We start from the raw sequence: 17,466 nt of genomic DNA, 5'->3' as shown, positions 1-17,466 counted from the left end.
CTCCACCTCCTATATAATAAGGGCACCTGCAGAAAGTGCACAATGGCTTAAATTACTAATTTTAGTTGGAGATAATCGTAAACAAAGTAATAACCACTACAATGGTTATGAAAATTTCATGAATGAAGCGATTCCAAAGAAGGGAAAATCAGATACCCAGTCGTTTGAAAGTCGAGTAGCCGAAGCTCACTTTCGGCCATGTGGTCAAACGAGCCCATGTACACCTCGTTTGAGCGATTGCAGTGGCACTTCTGGTCTGTAACTTCATGAAATAAGAGCGCACAATTAATTTTTGTTTTCTCATCAACGATTTTGGTCTAGAATTGGTCTTTGACGATCATTGCAAACAATAGCCCTATTGTTCCTTGATGCAATTCTATCGTTTTACTGAGATTGCACTACTCAACAACCATCTGTTCCTCTTTTGCGATGTACTTACAATGAGAACAATAAATTCTATAAATAGAACTATACTTTAAATGAGATTAAAGATCAGTTCTATTGCGGAGAAACTTTTAACAAATAGGTCAATTAGAAGAGGCAAAATGGTGCATAATCTACCATTGTTCGATGTTCTTTTTATAGACGTTTGTTGTTTTAAACGATTTAGAAAATTTGTCCGAAACCTAAAACAAACTTTTCAAGGTTCCCACGATGTCTGCTTCTTTGTATTGTTTTGTAAGGATCATTTTCTCCACCTTGTTTCCCTTGAATCGAAACGTTTGCTTCAATAAGTTGTGCTTGAATAATGAATAGAAAAGGGGGATACAATAGGGTCGGATAATTCTTGAAACGGTGTGGAACAAAATAGGTGAGGGTGAGCACAAAAACAGTTCGTAAATTATACCCGATTAGGATGCGCCGTGTGGTTCACATCGTCACCCCGATCAGCTTCCCCCCATTAGTTAAGAGAACCTTTCTTCATTACTCGTACTGCTAACGAAGTTGCCCCGCACGGCTGAACAACAAGAGCAAAAATTGAGAATATGCACACAGGATTTTCTGTTTCGACTCTCCTTTCGAGACCACAGTTGAGGCCAAAGCCACACAAGTTTGCTTTTGTTCCAATGAAGAATGTAATTGATCCGTTTTTGAGGCAACAAAGAAGTATTTTCCGCCATTGCAAAGGATACGTTTGAGGAGAGGTTTACGTTGTCTTTTTATTGTTCTTTACTTTTGCCGTACTTGGAAATGGTTCGTAGATAAGAAAGCCCACGATCTTCAACTAATTCTCACACGGCATTTTAGAAGATATTTTTCAAAACTTTGACGACCGTGGGAGTATTTATCCAAGTGCAGGAGATTGGAACAATAGAATGTGGCTTAAAATATTTGTCCGCTAAAAGAAGCTAAAAGAATCACAAAATTGTTCACTTACGCACCGAGTCAAGGTTCCTACAATTTACTTCCCAATAAGGAAATCAATCTATGCTTATTCTAAAAATCGTGCAAGCGCAAATTTACCACAACTCTCTTTCCCCCCTTACCTCCAATAGTAGTCCAGTCGATTACACTACAACTATACATCTCTATTACACGATTCCCCAACAATGAGTATCTCCTGGACAACATCGAACAATCCTGATTTCCAAGTTCAAGTAATGATCAAGACATTACGACAATTGGGGTACGACAAATTATCATCAGATTTACTCCACGAATACCGAACACAAGTACAACGAGACAATGAAAAAGATATACCCGTTTTACTTAGTTGGCTTCACAATGCTTTGCGCACCAATAACTATCGTACACTTGATGATTACTTAGTTCTGATTTTGCAAACTGGTCATGAGGAGTTTATACATATTACAAATTACATTGGTGAAGATCACAAGTCGGTTATCAATTCTGTGTTGTATATGGTACGGAGGATGGATTATTGTCATAACCATAAAAATGATGACGAGTTTGCCTACTTATGGGATAAATTGTTGCCATTGTTGGATGTGATTGATATCGATGCCATTAGTGACTTATACGATGCCCTGATTTTGGATCAATTGAAATACGAGAATGAAGCAGAGACACTAACTAATGGGAACTTGCCACTACACAAACTCTTTTTCAACTTACCTGGCGTCGACAATAATATTCAAGAAGTACAAGATGCCATATTTAAAAAAGTGTTTAAAAACTCGCATCTTATATTCAACTCACCAACTCATGTACCTTCATTATCAACAATTATTGACCAATCGGTCAAATACCAACAATCACAATCACCACTATACCTCCCACCAAGAACCAAACACGAATCGAGGAAATCGGCACAGAGTCAATCACAAACGACAACAAACAATTTCAATATAACAAAACTCCATTACACTTTAACTGACCATTTAGACGAAGTGTGGTTTTTGAAATTTTCACCACTGGGCAAATACCTTGTTACTGGATCCCTTGATGGCCGATTAATCTTGTACAATGTGTATGACAATTTTCAACGTATTAAAATCATGGAACCTACAAATGCAGCCGATTCAGCAGCGTTTGTGCCATTTTCAACCAAACCATCAAGTGGGAAAACGAAAGCAGTGATTTATTGTTGCTGGGATCCAAAAGAGCAGTACTTGGTCAGTTGTTGTTTAGACACGGTGATTCGTATATGGTCTATTGGTGATATTGATCGCAAACGCATCACCAGAAGCGAAGCTAATGCTAGCCATGATATCAAGTTGATGACATGTTTCACCTTAGGACGGGATATCAAGACTTGGTCGTGTGAGTTTTTACCATACACAAAGGAAACCTCAATCACTTCGTCAACACCACAGTTTATCATTGGGTCACCAGATAAAGCATTAAAAGTGTTTGATTGTCATGGGGTGGAGATTTTTGACTTTTATGGAAACTTGGAAGATGAGGAAGATGAAAAGAGTCATCACGACAGGATCCTTGACCCAAACACTTCCGGTGCTACGTCTAGCAGCTCACGTCATTCTAATGATGCCGGAAGCACCACCAATTATAACAACAATGGGGATACAGCAATCGACCACGAAGATAATACTAATGACGACAACAACGATGGGGACGACAGGAAAGATGATGTTTCAATGAAAGATGTCGATGCTAAATCTACATTTACTGATAACCCATTCAATCGTATCAATGATTTAGCAATTACCCCCGATGGAAACTTTCTCATCACGGCAAATAATGACAAGAAACTTCTCTTTTATCGTATTCCTGATGTATTCAATGATTCATCAACTACAAAGAAACTAGCATGTATAAACTTGCGTGGACGACTCACATCATGCTCAGTCTCATCCAATGGCAAATACGTTTTGATCAATTCGGCTCCCGAGGAGTTGCAAGTTTGGGATATATCTCCCTTATTGCATCACAATCCGCCAATCTTGTATCGCAAGTACATTGGACACAGCCAAAGCACATACATTGTCCGAAGCTCATTTGGATACTTGAATGAGGAAACTGGAGAAGAAGAGTTGGTGATGAGTGGATCAGATGATGGGTTTGTGTATTTCTGGAAGTTACACACTGGTCAGCTTATTACTCGCGTCAAGGCGCATGTTGATTTATGCAATGCCGTTGATTGGAATTTACATGGACTGTTGGTGAGAAACAACGATTACGGTAAGCTATGGGGAAGTGTAGGCGATGACAAGTTGGTCAAGATATGGGGTCCATAATGATCTACAGGCATTTAATGTATACTGAAATTTTTTTATTTTTAATTTCCCAAATTACACACAACTAACTAGCTCTACAATTCATCATGTTCAACTTCATCCTTTTCTTCAGCAACTTTATCTTTCAATTCTTCAGCAACATCCCCGGCGGCTTCTTCAGCAGCGTCTTTAGCCTCTTTCAATTTTTCTTGCAATGCAGAACCATCAACTCCCAAAGCACCTTTTTCCTTGACGAAATCAAGCAAGGCATTCAACTCTCTTTGACCTTCAAAGACAATTGGTACTCTCAATCCAGTCTTTTCATCAATCTCACCATTGGCTGGGTACAACAACAAAGTTGGGTATCCTTTGATATCATAGGGAATATCGACATCATTGGCAGTGTGATCCAAATCAGCAATGACAACTTGTGAGTCATCCTTGTTTGATCCAAAGATTTCAGCCAATTCTTCCCAAGTTGGTGCCAATTTTTTACAGTGACCACACCATGGAGCATAGTATTTAACAAAGATATCCTTGTCAGTGTTTTTCATAATTTCATCATAATTGTGAGCAACCAATTTGACAACTGGGTTGGCTGCTCTTTCTTCTTCAGTTGGTAATGGTTCCGACTTGATGATTGGTTCCACCTTGTTGTCAAAAAAGTCGGCTACAAATTTCTCAATAACCTTGAATGATGGACCATCTGGGTGTTCAGTTTGGTTAATACCATACTTTTTGTTTTCAACAATTTGTTGAATAGCAAACAATGGAACAATTTCAGGATCCATTGAAATGGCTTCAGCGTGTCTTCCATATAAGTTGGCATCCAAACCAACAATGTTTAATTTTCCTCTGTATTTTTTACCCAACTTACTTAAGTCAGCAGCAATAGCTTCTCTTTGTTCTGGAGTCTTGTAGAAATAGTAAGCAATTGGCAAAGATGACGACATGTAAGCCATGTAGGTATCTCTACTAATTTCACCAAAGTATGGCAATGTTTCAACCGAAATGAATTCATTCAATTTTTCCAAATCAGCTTTACCCTCGAATTTGATAGCATCGACAACCTCTCCTGGATGAACAACCAAGTAGGAAGCCTTTTTCAAGTCTTGGTTTATAACTTTGCCCAATTGTTTCAAGTAATCTTTGCCAACATCGATAAATGTGTAATCATTTCTCTTGCCAGTAGCAATTTTTTCAAAAATATCATCAGCAGCACCATCGACTTTCAAAATGTATGGTTTGGTTTGTTCCTTGATTAATTTTTCCAAATCTTCCCATGAAGTTGGGACTTGAACAGCTGGCAATGATTGTTTGATCATGTAGTCAACAATACCTTGGTGCTCTCTTGGACCTTGATAGTCTTCGGCAGATTTTGATTCACCATCTCTGATAATCTTCAAAGTTGGGTATCCTTTAATCTCATGCTCAGCACACAAGTCCTGATCTTCAGTACAATCAACTTGAGCCAACTTGATATTTGGGTGAGATTCATTCAAAGTGTCAGCAGCTTTGGAAAATTCAGGACCCAACATTTTACAGTATCCACACCAAGGAGCAAAAAACTCTGTCAAAACCAATGGATTTTCTTCAAGGAAAGTGGCAAAGTTGTCAGTGGTTAATTTGACAACAGCAGAGTTTGGATCGGCAATAGCTTCGCCATCAGCGGGGCCACTAGCATTGGTGATGGATACAACCGCAAGAAGAGTGGCCAATGCACTAGTTGAGTATTTCCAGAATTGCATGGTGTATATGTGAGTATCTATATGACAAGTGGGGAGTGAGTGTGTGTGTGTTAAACAAGTGGAAAAGAAGAAAAGGTGTCCGTTGAGGTTTTATACAAATCGGAGATCTCTCCCTTTTGCTTCTTTCGTGTTCGGTTTTGTCTAATTTTTTTTTTCTTTTTTTTTTTTTTTTCACTCAAACACTAACTCACTTAATCAGTAACTTCGCATCATTGAAAGTAGCTATTACGTGGCAGTTTCGAGAATCAGAGACATCTATAGACTAAGCCTACGGCTATGGGCTTTATCAGAGAAAAAAAGCCCATTGATTTGAGACAACGTGTCAGCTGTGTCACAACGTTAAACCCAGTGTGTTTAGTTTCTCGGTAGCAGTAGTAGTAGAAGTAGCAGTATAGTGTAATTTGTAATCAATAGTAATTGTTGTTGTTGTTGTTGTTGTTGTTATTATGTTGACAGCGTGTTAACAACATTTCAGCTTTTTAAAATACTTTTTTGAGCCAATAGACACGACCTTTTGGTAAGTCGTTTTATTTTTTCTCTTTTGGTTCACATTTTTGCGCTTTCATGATTTAAATGCGCGTTTCTTACTGAACTGAAAGCAACAGGTATGTGGTTTGTTCTTTGAATTCTTTTTATATACATCTTTGTGGAGCATGAGACAGACTTTGTACTTCAGGATCTATTCTCATGATATCTCATCTATAGTTGACTTTGGAGATTTCGTTGTCACCAATGGGTGTGGCCAAGTTGATACAAATTGACACAAGAATGAAAACAGTTGCAAAAATGTTTGGTTGACAAAAATTAAGGAAATGATAAAATTGTCTTTCAATTATTCACCACCAATCCATAATTATGACACTCTTTTTGAGAAACAACTTGTCTTTTCTTTCAGGGTACGCACCAAAACATCAACCACGCCTTCCAAACCTCGAACCGGCACCATAGTCTCCAATACAAATCAATTAAGTTACCTCGTTGATGATACATGAGCACCAAAATCGCAATTAAATACGGAGTCAAGGTTAGTAGTTACTTATAAGGCTATCATGATTACCATTGACTTAACCTAGAGTTCGTATGCCTACTCAAATAAGATGCAAAAAGCTTGCAACAAAGCATAAAGCTGGAGGAAATCCCCTGGGAGCATTTCGCAACAAAGACGACCCCAACTACCGCAAGCATCGCAATTAAGGGCAAGATTGTAATTTTCTCCGGAAAATGAATGCATTAACAATGTTGATCGGCTTGATTTTTTTCGAATACCGTTTTCGAAACTCGTAATGATGACAAAATTTTTGTGAAGGTTGGAAATAGGTTAAGTATATTTTTTGCAAAATATGATATCAAGTTGTGGTTCTAGTCCAATTCCGAGCTACACTCATATTTCAAATTTTAATCTACTTATTGGAGAGGTGCTCTAGTAATGGCAGCCATAGTGCCACATAGCACATGAAGTTTGAAGATAATTGATACCGAGTTTTGACTTCGTATAATTTAGGTGCTCTATTTCTTTTTTTTTAACAGATTGGTTTCTACAAGTTGTCATAGAGACCAATTTCTTGTGTGTGGGTTTCAATCAAATACAATTCGTAGCACAAAGTTGCAGCTTCAATACGAAAGTATCGATGCGATACTCTGACCAAATATGCGCTTTTCGTAAAGCACACGGGAATACAATGGGTAATCAAGCTCAGTAAACCTTGTCAACGATATAAAGCTTCATGATACATTTTTGGATAAATTTACGATAGCTATGGATAGCACTACAAAAGCACACTAGTATCTCTTGAGGTAACATTTCGATGAATGACTAATGCAAAACTACTGTGTGTCGAATTCAGCATAAAATTTATATGTTTCAAGCTATTTTTACCCTTCTTACATTATCCCATTTGTTCCAAATCTCAATTAGTAGCTTACTATACTACAAGTTTGACCAGCTCGTACATTTACAGAGCTCTTTCTACCAGTAGCATATTTTCAAAAAAAAATAAACAATCAGAAAGGGCAACTGCACATACAAATATAGCCAACAAACATAAATTCTAAAAGGTAATCAACCCAAAAGCAAGTTTTGACAATGACAATTTCTTGATTGAGTTGAAACAATACGATAATTGCATTGGTTCTTCTCACAATTTCAAGGTTGCGCACATATTCAACAAATGCTATTGGTGGGTCATAATTTTAAAGCTCAGGATCAAAGGAATCGTTTGGGTATTGAAGTAAGAACTCGTTGGTGCTTTTTTTCGGAGCAATCACAATCACAGCATTGGTCTATATGAGTGAGATTTTTTGGCAACAAAGTTTCTGGTAGTTAACCTCAGTTTCGATTGGTCGTGTCGGTGGTGGTTGAAATAGAAGCGGTCGTCTCGAAATCATCTTTCAATTTCTCTTGCTCATATCAGGAGTCGTACATTTTGTAAATGTATCGTTGTCGTTGTCGTTGTCAATATTCGTTAAGTGAATTCAGAGTTTACGGAAAGGGAAAATACAACTTAACGTCCGACACATATGTCTATACATATATTCTGTATTTTTGATAGTTTATTGTGAAAAACAAGAAAAGTACAAAATCTCGAGGGAAAACCATGGCACTGGAAGTTTGAAAGTGCATTCGGTGGCCAAAGCGTCAAACTACAGCTTTATGTAAAGGGCCAAAACAATTCTCGTTAGTGTATAAGTTTTGCACGTATGATACCCAATAAAATGGACTCTTATTAAGAATTGTTAGATTGCAATTGATCATCCAACAATTGAGTTTCAACTTTTATGTACCCATTTTCACCTTTGTAGTGGCTATTAATTGCTAAAGCCTTTCTAACTAAGAACGAAACCGAGGAAAGTAAGCAGAATGAACAGATGATATTCTTGGTAGTGTTCCACACCACTTTGTTGATTCTAGTGATGATTGCGGGAACTTGATGGATGAGGATGTTTCTAATTTCTATGCTTCTTCTACTACTGGTGTAAGTAGTCCCTTTATAAATGCCGTTGAACACCGGATTTAACGAGTTGTTTATCAACTACAACATTAACTGTTTTTCAAGATTAAGGAAAGCCGAACAGAAGAATAGTTGGGCCTGATGTAAAATCATTTTGACAACATACGCGCTATTCACTGTGCAGCTCAGTTTACACAAGAGGCTACTTTCCCAGAGCACTTTACACTGTTTGGCGACTTGCTCATATAATTCGTATAAAACTTTGTAATTTAATCGTGGTTTAACTCCTTGCAGTGAGGGAGTAACAGTTGCTAATTCATGTATTGGATGTAATGGCACCAAACTCATTGCTACATCAACTACTTGGCAAAGATACGATATTATTTGTTTGACCTCGGTATAATCAATATTCGATACTTCTTCTACAATATATTGAGTCGCCTTCTGTTACTCATCGTTTCTAAACGTTGGCTTCTGACTGATTTGAGATAAACACAACAACAACAATAGCATCTTGCTCTTCTTTGTAAGCTTCTAACTCTAATTGTTACAACATTTTCTACTGCATTAATATTATCTCTTGCTGCGACCGTAGAAGGTAGAACAGTGAGCTTAACAGAATTTTGCACTGCTATGACACGAAATGACACAAAACTGGTACAGCTGCAAAAATTGGCTTAGGCCCCACTTAACAAATAAGCTAAGACTAGGACTAGGTTATCGTCTCTTTATTTATTCCTACCCATCTCATCATATCAATGTATTTTTGAAAGATAGCACCCTCAACTAGGAGCTCGCTATAATTTCAAATTTATCATTATGCATTCAACGCAATAAGTACCTTTACTAACTTAAACTACGAACACATAAATATAGGTTACTATTATAAAGAAAATAAGTGCTTGGTTACTTTCAGGGTACTTTATATGCAATTTTGGGTTACAGTACTGGTGAATTCTTGTTGAGATGGTCTCACTTGTTTCGTAAAAACCTAGATACAGGCACTGAGGATAAATTTGATATCTGCCAGAACGCCAAAATGATCCTGGAATGGATAGGGGCCAAATGCGTCTTCGGATTTGCCATAATCACTGCGCCTAATTCCATTGGAGTCAATGACAAGTCCCTTGTGGTGTTTTTTGAACAAGTAATTGGTTTATTGCGTGGTATTGTTGTTCAAAAGCTTTCAAACCGGGATTCTGGCTTAAAGTCAAATGTTACTGCAACTGGTGCAAGTACCATCAAAAGCTTAAAAGCTCGAGTGTCGCTCCAAGCCCAGGTATAGTTTTAATTAGCTACCCATTGCCAACTTGGAGAAGTTTTCGTTAGTTCGATCCTAGAGTCAGTAATTCTCATTGAAGACTCAAACAAGTCAAGTATATTCGTATAGTTTTGCTAAGTACACAAAGTTTTCTCTCAACTAAAGATACCAGAACTCTATCGAAATAGTATTATAGCGCAAATACACCAAAAAACGTGGTTGTTGATTCTTTAAACCCCCAAAAATTCCTTCCAATTAGACCATGTATCCATCTCCACATCGTAAATATATGCCATTGAATGTCTCAATGAACTTTGTAAATATTGTGGTCTATAATCATAAATTAACATAACCAATCCCCAAACCAATATAGCAAAATATTTCCACAGTTTGTTATAAATCATGTTCTTCAATTTTTTTTGTTGATGCAGAGTTAAATCACGATATGTAATTTGATCACCAGCAAAATTGGTAAAGCTTGGTTGAAAACATCCAAGATAATTATCCAAAAGAATCTTGCCCACTGCAATTATAACTCTTGAAAAACAATACAAGGTGATTTGATGAGTGATTCCACCATGAAATAAATTGAAATGACCAGAATAAACAATCCATGAACCTAAACAACCGGCAATGAATTTGGGCAATTGTGTGTTTTTAGGACCTAGGAAGGCATCACTTTGAAGAATTTTAACTGCTAGTTTATAAATTATTGCAAATGAAGCCAATACCTCAGCATGATCTTTTGACGCTTCCAAAACCAGCTTCATACGTGGACCTAGTGGACCAGATCTGTATAGTAAGTTTATGACTAGCGCATGTGAAAACCTCAATTTACCACCGTAAACAACACCATTTCTAGCTGATCTGATTATCTCTAAAAGTGGACGATACAAAGGGTTTGTGAGTATTGTCATTGGGTCTTGTATACGCTTTGATCTTTAGTACTATGTGTAAGGAGAAGCCTTTAGTGTGCTGCCCTTTGTATTGATGAAATGGAAGACGTGTATGTGGTTGGTAGATTGATTGAATCAGTTGGTTGTTGAATCCGATTGCTTCTGTCTCTCGTCCGATTCATCTTTTTGATTTATTTTTTTATGGGGTAGATGAACGAAATAGGAAATGAAAATAGTATGTGAGGCTCACATACCGAGGTACACACCATGGCAAGAACAATTCACATTGGCAACAATCTAGAAAGCGAGGAAATGATAGTAGAGACAAGGATCGGAGAGGGCATATGCTCCTCCGCGTAGTGGTTGCAATTACACAGGTTTGCTAGATCGAGGTTAATATCAAGAAGAAAAGTTCTGAACTTGTGTCTGAAAAGTTACACCGTTTCTACCGAAGAAGAGGCCGATGAAACCCAGTTATAGCTCTAGTCTTGAAAACCAATGGTTCGCGTATCTCCTCTGTGACAACGAGCCTGATATCTCATATCAAATGTAGTATGTTCAAAAAGCTGTTGAATATACATAATTGACCCAATTGAAAAGCACAAAGTGTTCACGTGATAAGCCTCTAGTGAATAAGGTGAAAGTAAAGATTCGAAACAGAATTGAGAGTGTCATGTACTTTAATAGGTTAGTAGCTAACTGTGTGATGGAGTATAGTATATGTCTTGTACTTTTTGGTGCTACCAAATTCTAAAACAAACGTTATAGAAGTGAAGCCCTGTGAAAAAATTTTTTCTCTTTGTTGGGAGACGAACAGAAAGAGACAATAAGAGACAGACAAAAAGAACAAAAAAAAAATTTTCTTCATAATTTTACCTACTTTTACCCAAACTATTCCCTGATTTCAACAACACCTTTTTTAGCATTCTATTGCTCCAGTTTTACATATAAGGCTTTCATTTGAGGTAAAATTTCCATACCTTTAGCATCAGCATTATTGTCCATAAAAGGGGTTATCCAAAACTAAGAGGGATAAACGTATTTCCTCATTGAGATCAATCAAAATTTTAATTTTCACTTATTAGTCATCAATTCATTTCAGCATGACTTCCAATGTATCATATGCTGCTTTAGCAAAGTCATTATCTGATGGTAAATCGCCAAAGGAAGCTCCTGTTGAGACACAGACACCTACTACCAAGACCACTGAATCAAAGGATATTAAAGACACTAAAGACACCAACGACATTAAGGAGACCAAGGAGTCTAGAGGGCCCGTTAAGGACACCAAAGGAGCAACTAAAGAGTCCAAATCCAAGAAATTGGAGTCACAATCACCAGCTGCTTCATCTGACTCAGCTCCTTCATCAGCAGCAAACACCAACACCACCAATACTGCAAACTCCAACACCACCAATACTGCAAACTCCACTGCTGCCACCAACTCACCCAAGTCATCACCTGCCAAAGTATCTTTGGCACCAGCACCAGTCCCTACTACGTCAGTATGGGGCTCGATATCCAACGATGTTGATGCATTAAAGATTAACGATACTACCACCACTTCGGACAATAAACGTACTCCATTATTGGGTGAGCAGACGCCGTCGATAAAGAAGCAACAACAACCCAAGAAATTTATCAAGCCTATAACCACTAAATGGGTCCCCTTGGATGTTAATGTGACTTTACAATCAAGATCGACTGGTGGTTCGAAACCTAGAAGCAAACGGAGACAGAATAATAATCATAGTTCTGGTGCAACTAATCATCATCGTGGAAATGGCACTTCTTCAGGTAGGGACGAGAGATTGAAATCTGCATCAACAACAACCACATCATCATCATCATCCACGTTCAAAAAGAGAGAAGGGTCAAGAGATGAGTCCAGTGACAAGTTGGAAATTTTGTCAGGAACAGGGTCAAGAGACGAATCAGAGTCTTCTGAAAAGCCTGTTCAAGATGATCAAGAACAGTCTGACAGCAACGTTGACTCATCTGGTCAAGCTAGCCAGGTTGCGCAAGATGAGAATGCTACTGAGGGTGAACCAGCTCAACAAAACGAGGAATCTCCTGTAAATGATCAACAATCACAACATTCGACTAACCAGAATCAACAATATACACAACAACAAAAGCCATTTAATAGACGCTTCAACCCTAATTACAACAACAATGGCTCGTCCAATGGGTATACAAAGAGATTCAATAACAACAACCACAACCACAACGGCAACAACTACAGCCAACAACCATACCAACCACGTCCCTACAAGTCTCATTACAGAAACAGCAACCGCAACTACAACAACAGCAACAACAACAATAGCAATAACAGCAACAATAACCACAACTCACCCAACCCAAATGCAAACGGTCCTTACAACCCATCGCATTTCAACAATTTTGCCCCAATGTACTATATGCCCATGCAACCACCAGCATTCATGCCTCAACACCCACTCACTATGCCTCCAAATGGCGTTGCACCAATTCCAGGTGCACCAGGATTTGCGCCACCAGGAGCAATCCCAGGAACGCCATCCGCATCTGCTTCTGCATCTGCTTCAGCCCCACCACCACCACCAATCTCACCTCAACAAAACCCATCTGAAGCATTACGATATCAATTGGAGTACTATTTCAGTGATGAAAACTTGTTTAAAGATTTCTTTTTAAGACAAAATATGGATTTCGAAGGATGGGTCCCACTCGATTTGATTTTAAGTTTCAAACGAGTTAAAATTATTACTCAACAAGGTGGCGTTGATGTGGGTCAAGTTTTGGGTCAGTGTGGTAATTTGGAAGTCAGTGAGGATGGACATAAGGTCAGAGCTAGAAGATGAGGGGTGAATTGAGAGGGAGAAGAGACGAGAGAGGAGCTAATGATGTTGAGAGTTGGTATGGGGGAGACAAAGACAATGAGAGAGAGAGCCTGAGAGATTGAGAGACTGAGATTGAGAGACTGAGAGACTGAGAGAGAGAGAGGAATGTGCATTTTAGCATTACATCAACAAATGATGATTATATTTCATTTTCAATAATTTATTGACGAGTTCTGGTATGAAAGTGCTTCGTCGATTGACACCACTTGAAACGTTCCAGTATTACTTATCACAGCTAATGAACAAGAAAGAACGATTCGAGGTATTTGATCCTGACCTCAATCACCATATTTCCAAACTGTACTATAGTTACGTTTTGTCAAAAGTTGACAAAGAATTGGAAAAAGGACAATAAATTCGTTTACATTTTTCAATTTCTGAACATATTTTCACCCGACGTTGTATCGAGAGAATAGACCAAAGCTTTATTACAATAACCAAAAAAAACACCCCCTTTTTTAAAAAAATAAGAGATAATTCAAACAGAGAATAAAAAGATAATTGCAATAGATATTATCATATTGAATCACATACCTTGAACACAGGAGATCCATTTTAATCTATTGGAAAACAGAAGAGAAACAAGATCTCACTTTTCTTACCCGTACATAGTTTTTTTTTTTTTTTTGCCTCTTTTCAAAACAAGGCACAAATCATTACCATTATATAGTGTTAGCCACATTGATGATGTATATGTTTTCAATCCTGATTTACTTTTTTTTTAACAAATTCGACATCGGTATGTCATGTAGAATAGCCTGCGCTTGTACAAATACAAATTTTCAACAGAACAAAGGCCATACATTGTAGATCATTATCATGACATGCCGTGAGTAAACTAAAGTAAACAAAAAACATAGAACTATAAAGAAATCAAAAAAAAAAAAGAAACATGTTTCTCCGTTCCTCCCCATCGCCCCCTATCATTTCCTCCCTCGCTCAAACGAAATCAAAACTACCAATACTCCGTCTCGTAACCGCATTAACATCCCACATCAAAACCCCAGCATCTTGACACCCAACAACAATCTTTAAATCTCCAGTCACATCATCATTGACAAATTCAATACCCAGCAACTCCATTTCTCCATGTTGATGATTAGTATGTTGTTGATACAGATCATCGCAATAGGTCAGGTACATATAAGAAGAACTTGTAGAAAGTGGTGTAGCTGAAGATGTAAATGATGGCGGAGAAGAACCAGAAGAAGCATTGGCTAGTGTTGTGGTTGTTGTTGTGTTTCTTCTTGCGGTTGTGTGGTTGTAATTGAGGTAAATCTCATTCAATTGTGAATCGATATCAACGTCATAGGATACTGACGGACGAGAAGTTGAGGTGGTGGTGGTAGTTGGTGGTGGCGGTGGATTAGATGAAAACCGACGATAGTTGGGAGATTGTGGGTTAGCTTGCACTTGATTTGGATGATGGATACTGGTTCTTGGAGATGCTGTTGATGTTGGACAATAATCTTGTTGTTCTGGGTGTAAAACAAGACTATTATTCCTTGAAGAAGACCAGTCTGGAGTATTCAACTTTAATGCTTCGCCATGTAAATCAGGTGGATTCATGGGTGGGACATAACTAACATCATTAAACAATCTTGAGTTAATATTCGTCAAGTAATCATAATCATAAACCAATGGTGCTGTAAATGACAAGTTCTCCGAATAGATATTCAAGGGAGATTTAGCTTCAAATTCCTCTTCTTCATCATATTCATCCTCCATCATGTGTCTTGATCCATCCTCACCTTCGCTTCTCTTCATCAATGACTCCTTGTAATTGGCAAATTGATCCAATGCAGCTGGCACAACAATAACTTGTCGATCAAATGTCTTTAGGTCGATTAAATGGACTCGACCAACATGTTCAGCTATAATCAACAAGTCATTAAAATCGTTTTGTTGTGATATCTTACAAACTCTAAAAGCACCCAGTTGATGCTTCTTTCTGGTTGAGTTGAATTGTTTCAATGGAGCATTCAAGTTTCTCAAATCATACAATTGACACACACCATCTTGGAAAACAGTGGAAAACAAGTATCCATTAGGATGATATGATATGCCAAACCCACCATCGTATTGCGAATCAATAGTCTTAACAATGGGTGATGATCCTGAGTTGGGGTCAATAATGAAAATCAGTGATGAGTCACCAACAGCAGTGATTAAACTGTTTCTTGGATTCTTGACACTTGAATTGAGACAAGTGTAATTTTCACAATTAATCTTGTTCGTCATTGTTAAACTTGAATTGTTGTTAATATCAACACAATACAAATTAGCATCATTGTTACATAAAAGTGCTTGATATTGGTGATTGGCCACCTTGTTCAAAGACACATCATTATTAATCATTTCACCCAATTTTACTGTGTGCAAAATTGATGATTCAGGATTATAGAATGAAAATAACCCCTTGGCAACTGCTCTTGTTGTTGAAGAAGAAGAGCCACTCAAATCTTTTGAAGTTAAATTATCCAAATCCAAGGAAAACAATTTTGATGAACTAGTTAATAAACCACCAGTGGCTATTAAACCCTCGTGGTTATCAAAACAGCGAGGGAAGTAGTTTAATTTTAATACTTTTTTGGTAAATGCTTGTGATAAATCATACAAATGAACAGAATCTTCCTTTGTGTAGTACAATACATTGTCATGTCTATTGTACTTTGTTAAATTACGAAGTTGCCAGTGGTTTACTGATGTGTTGATGTTAGGGATGTAAATGGGGTTTGGTTTCAAAAAGTTGCTTGAATGGTAATAATTTTGAAAGCACTTGTTGTAGTGATGCGAAACTCGGTTAAAATGCTGGGAGCTACTAGCGCTATCCCTCTTTCTTCGTTTCATAACGGAGTTTCTTCTTGATGATGCAGCTGTGGGTGATGATGCAGACATATGAGTATTAGTTCCTGTAGTCGATGTGGGAGAACTGGACAAAGTTCCTTCATCACACGGCGTCTTTTGCAAGTCTGGTATGTCTTCGTTACCTCCTGATAACACTGTTGCTGTTGCGGTGCTAGTCGTAGTAGTTGTGTCTATAGTCATATTGGTGAAAACTATGACAGTAAATGACGTAATCCTCGAGGGTTGCTAATGGAGCTAGTTGTGGAGATAAACCCTCGACGATTTTTGATGAGCTTACTCGAATACAATATATGTTGTATACGTATGATAGTCTTCTCTTAGCTTGTATCAGTGTGCTAAAGCTATAAAGTATCCTAAGTAACTGTGTTGTTTATCCTTGAATATGAAAGAAGGGGAGTTAGTTTGAGTTTTCAGTTTGAATAAAGAGCTCTCCAACTGATTGAACAGTCATTAATGTACTGCATATAAACATCACACCATTGATATACCAAGAATAGTGAGAGTAGTGTACCATTGGATAAAAAACTATAAAAGGGGGGCGCGGGCTGATGAGGCTCAGGAGGCGGGGTGTGGAGGCAGTTGGGGGGAGGGGGGGATATCTCTCACACGATAAAATTGACTTTACTGACCATCCCACCTGACATTCAATACTACTTTCAATGATGCATAGCGTAGCATAGCATGGACTAGCAAAGCATGGACTAACATAGCACAATCAAAACTTACACTCTAGGGGCTTATTTTGTCACTCAAACTAGAACGCAAAATAAGAAGCATATAGTGTTTACCTTAAACTTGCATATACGTTGTAGAACTGGTTAAATACTAGTTCAACTTGAAAGTATGAGTGAGACATTTGATCGAGCAGTGGGGAGTGTTGGTTATGGTGAATTGCAGGCTATACAGAGGGTCAATTCATCGTGAATTACATACTTACAAGATAGTCGCAACCTTTGCGGTTCAAAAGCAGCAAGGTATTTCCAAGGAGCCTAGCCATTTGGAAACCGTCACAACTTGATTGAGCTCTCTCTTAGTAGCATTTTTCTTCCATCCTTCCAGAGTTCTATTATTATTTTGTGGCTGCATCGAAATATTTTTGATTTTGTGTCAACCCGAGGGGGGCGAAACGCTTGGTCCTTATCTATAGGGAAATGATAGAACCAGAACACAACAAAAGCATCAACTCAGCACCTCCTAAATTTCGTCCAGCACCTGTCAACGC

At 38.0% G+C, this 17,466-nt stretch overlaps 5 protein-coding genes across 5 annotated transcripts; 2 read left to right on the top strand and 3 right to left on the bottom strand. All coding sequences in view use genetic code 12, as the record gives it.

Moving 5' to 3' along the window:
* Window positions 1-1,550: 1,550 nt before the first annotated feature.
* Window positions 1,551-3,659, top strand: CPAR2_704120 (glucose-induced degradation complex subunit; the record flags this gene model as incomplete). The annotated part of the gene is made up of 1 exon (XM_036812195.1): window positions 1,551-3,659. The coding sequence occupies one exon, from the start codon at window positions 1,551-1,553 to the stop codon at window positions 3,657-3,659; it is 2,109 nt and encodes a 702-aa protein (XP_036668557.1).
* A 74-nt stretch (window positions 3,660-3,733) lies between these two features.
* On the bottom strand, window positions 3,734-5,386 carry PDI1 (protein disulfide isomerase; the record flags this gene model as incomplete). The annotated part of the gene is made up of 1 exon (XM_036812194.1): window positions 3,734-5,386. The coding sequence occupies one exon, from the start codon at window positions 5,384-5,386 to the stop codon at window positions 3,734-3,736; it is 1,653 nt and encodes a 550-aa protein (XP_036668556.1).
* A 4,439-nt stretch (window positions 5,387-9,825) lies between these two features.
* CPAR2_704100 (uncharacterized protein) lies at window positions 9,826-10,512 on the bottom strand (the record flags this gene model as incomplete). The annotated part of the gene is made up of 1 exon (XM_036812193.1): window positions 9,826-10,512. The coding sequence occupies one exon, from the start codon at window positions 10,510-10,512 to the stop codon at window positions 9,826-9,828; it is 687 nt and encodes a 228-aa protein (XP_036668555.1).
* Window positions 10,513-11,594: 1,082 nt separating this feature from the next.
* CPAR2_704090 (uncharacterized protein) lies at window positions 11,595-13,337 on the top strand (the record flags this gene model as incomplete). The annotated part of the gene is made up of 1 exon (XM_036812192.1): window positions 11,595-13,337. One exon carries the CDS (start codon window positions 11,595-11,597, stop codon window positions 13,335-13,337), a length of 1,743 nt encoding a protein of 580 aa, XP_036668554.1.
* Window positions 13,338-14,315: 978 nt separating this feature from the next.
* On the bottom strand, window positions 14,316-16,424 carry CPAR2_704080 (uncharacterized protein; the record flags this gene model as incomplete). The annotated part of the gene is made up of 1 exon (XM_036812191.1): window positions 14,316-16,424. The coding sequence occupies one exon, from the start codon at window positions 16,422-16,424 to the stop codon at window positions 14,316-14,318; it is 2,109 nt and encodes a 702-aa protein (XP_036668553.1).
* Between the last annotated feature and the right edge of the window lie 1,042 nt (window positions 16,425-17,466).

This window comes from Candida parapsilosis, contig 006110 (assembly GCF_000182765.1).
Source record: "Candida parapsilosis strain CDC317 annotated contig 006110".
Lineage (NCBI taxonomy): Eukaryota > Fungi > Ascomycota > Pichiomycetes > Serinales > Debaryomycetaceae > Lodderomyces > Lodderomyces parapsilosis.
This window is presented reverse-complemented; position numbering and strand designations above follow the sequence as displayed.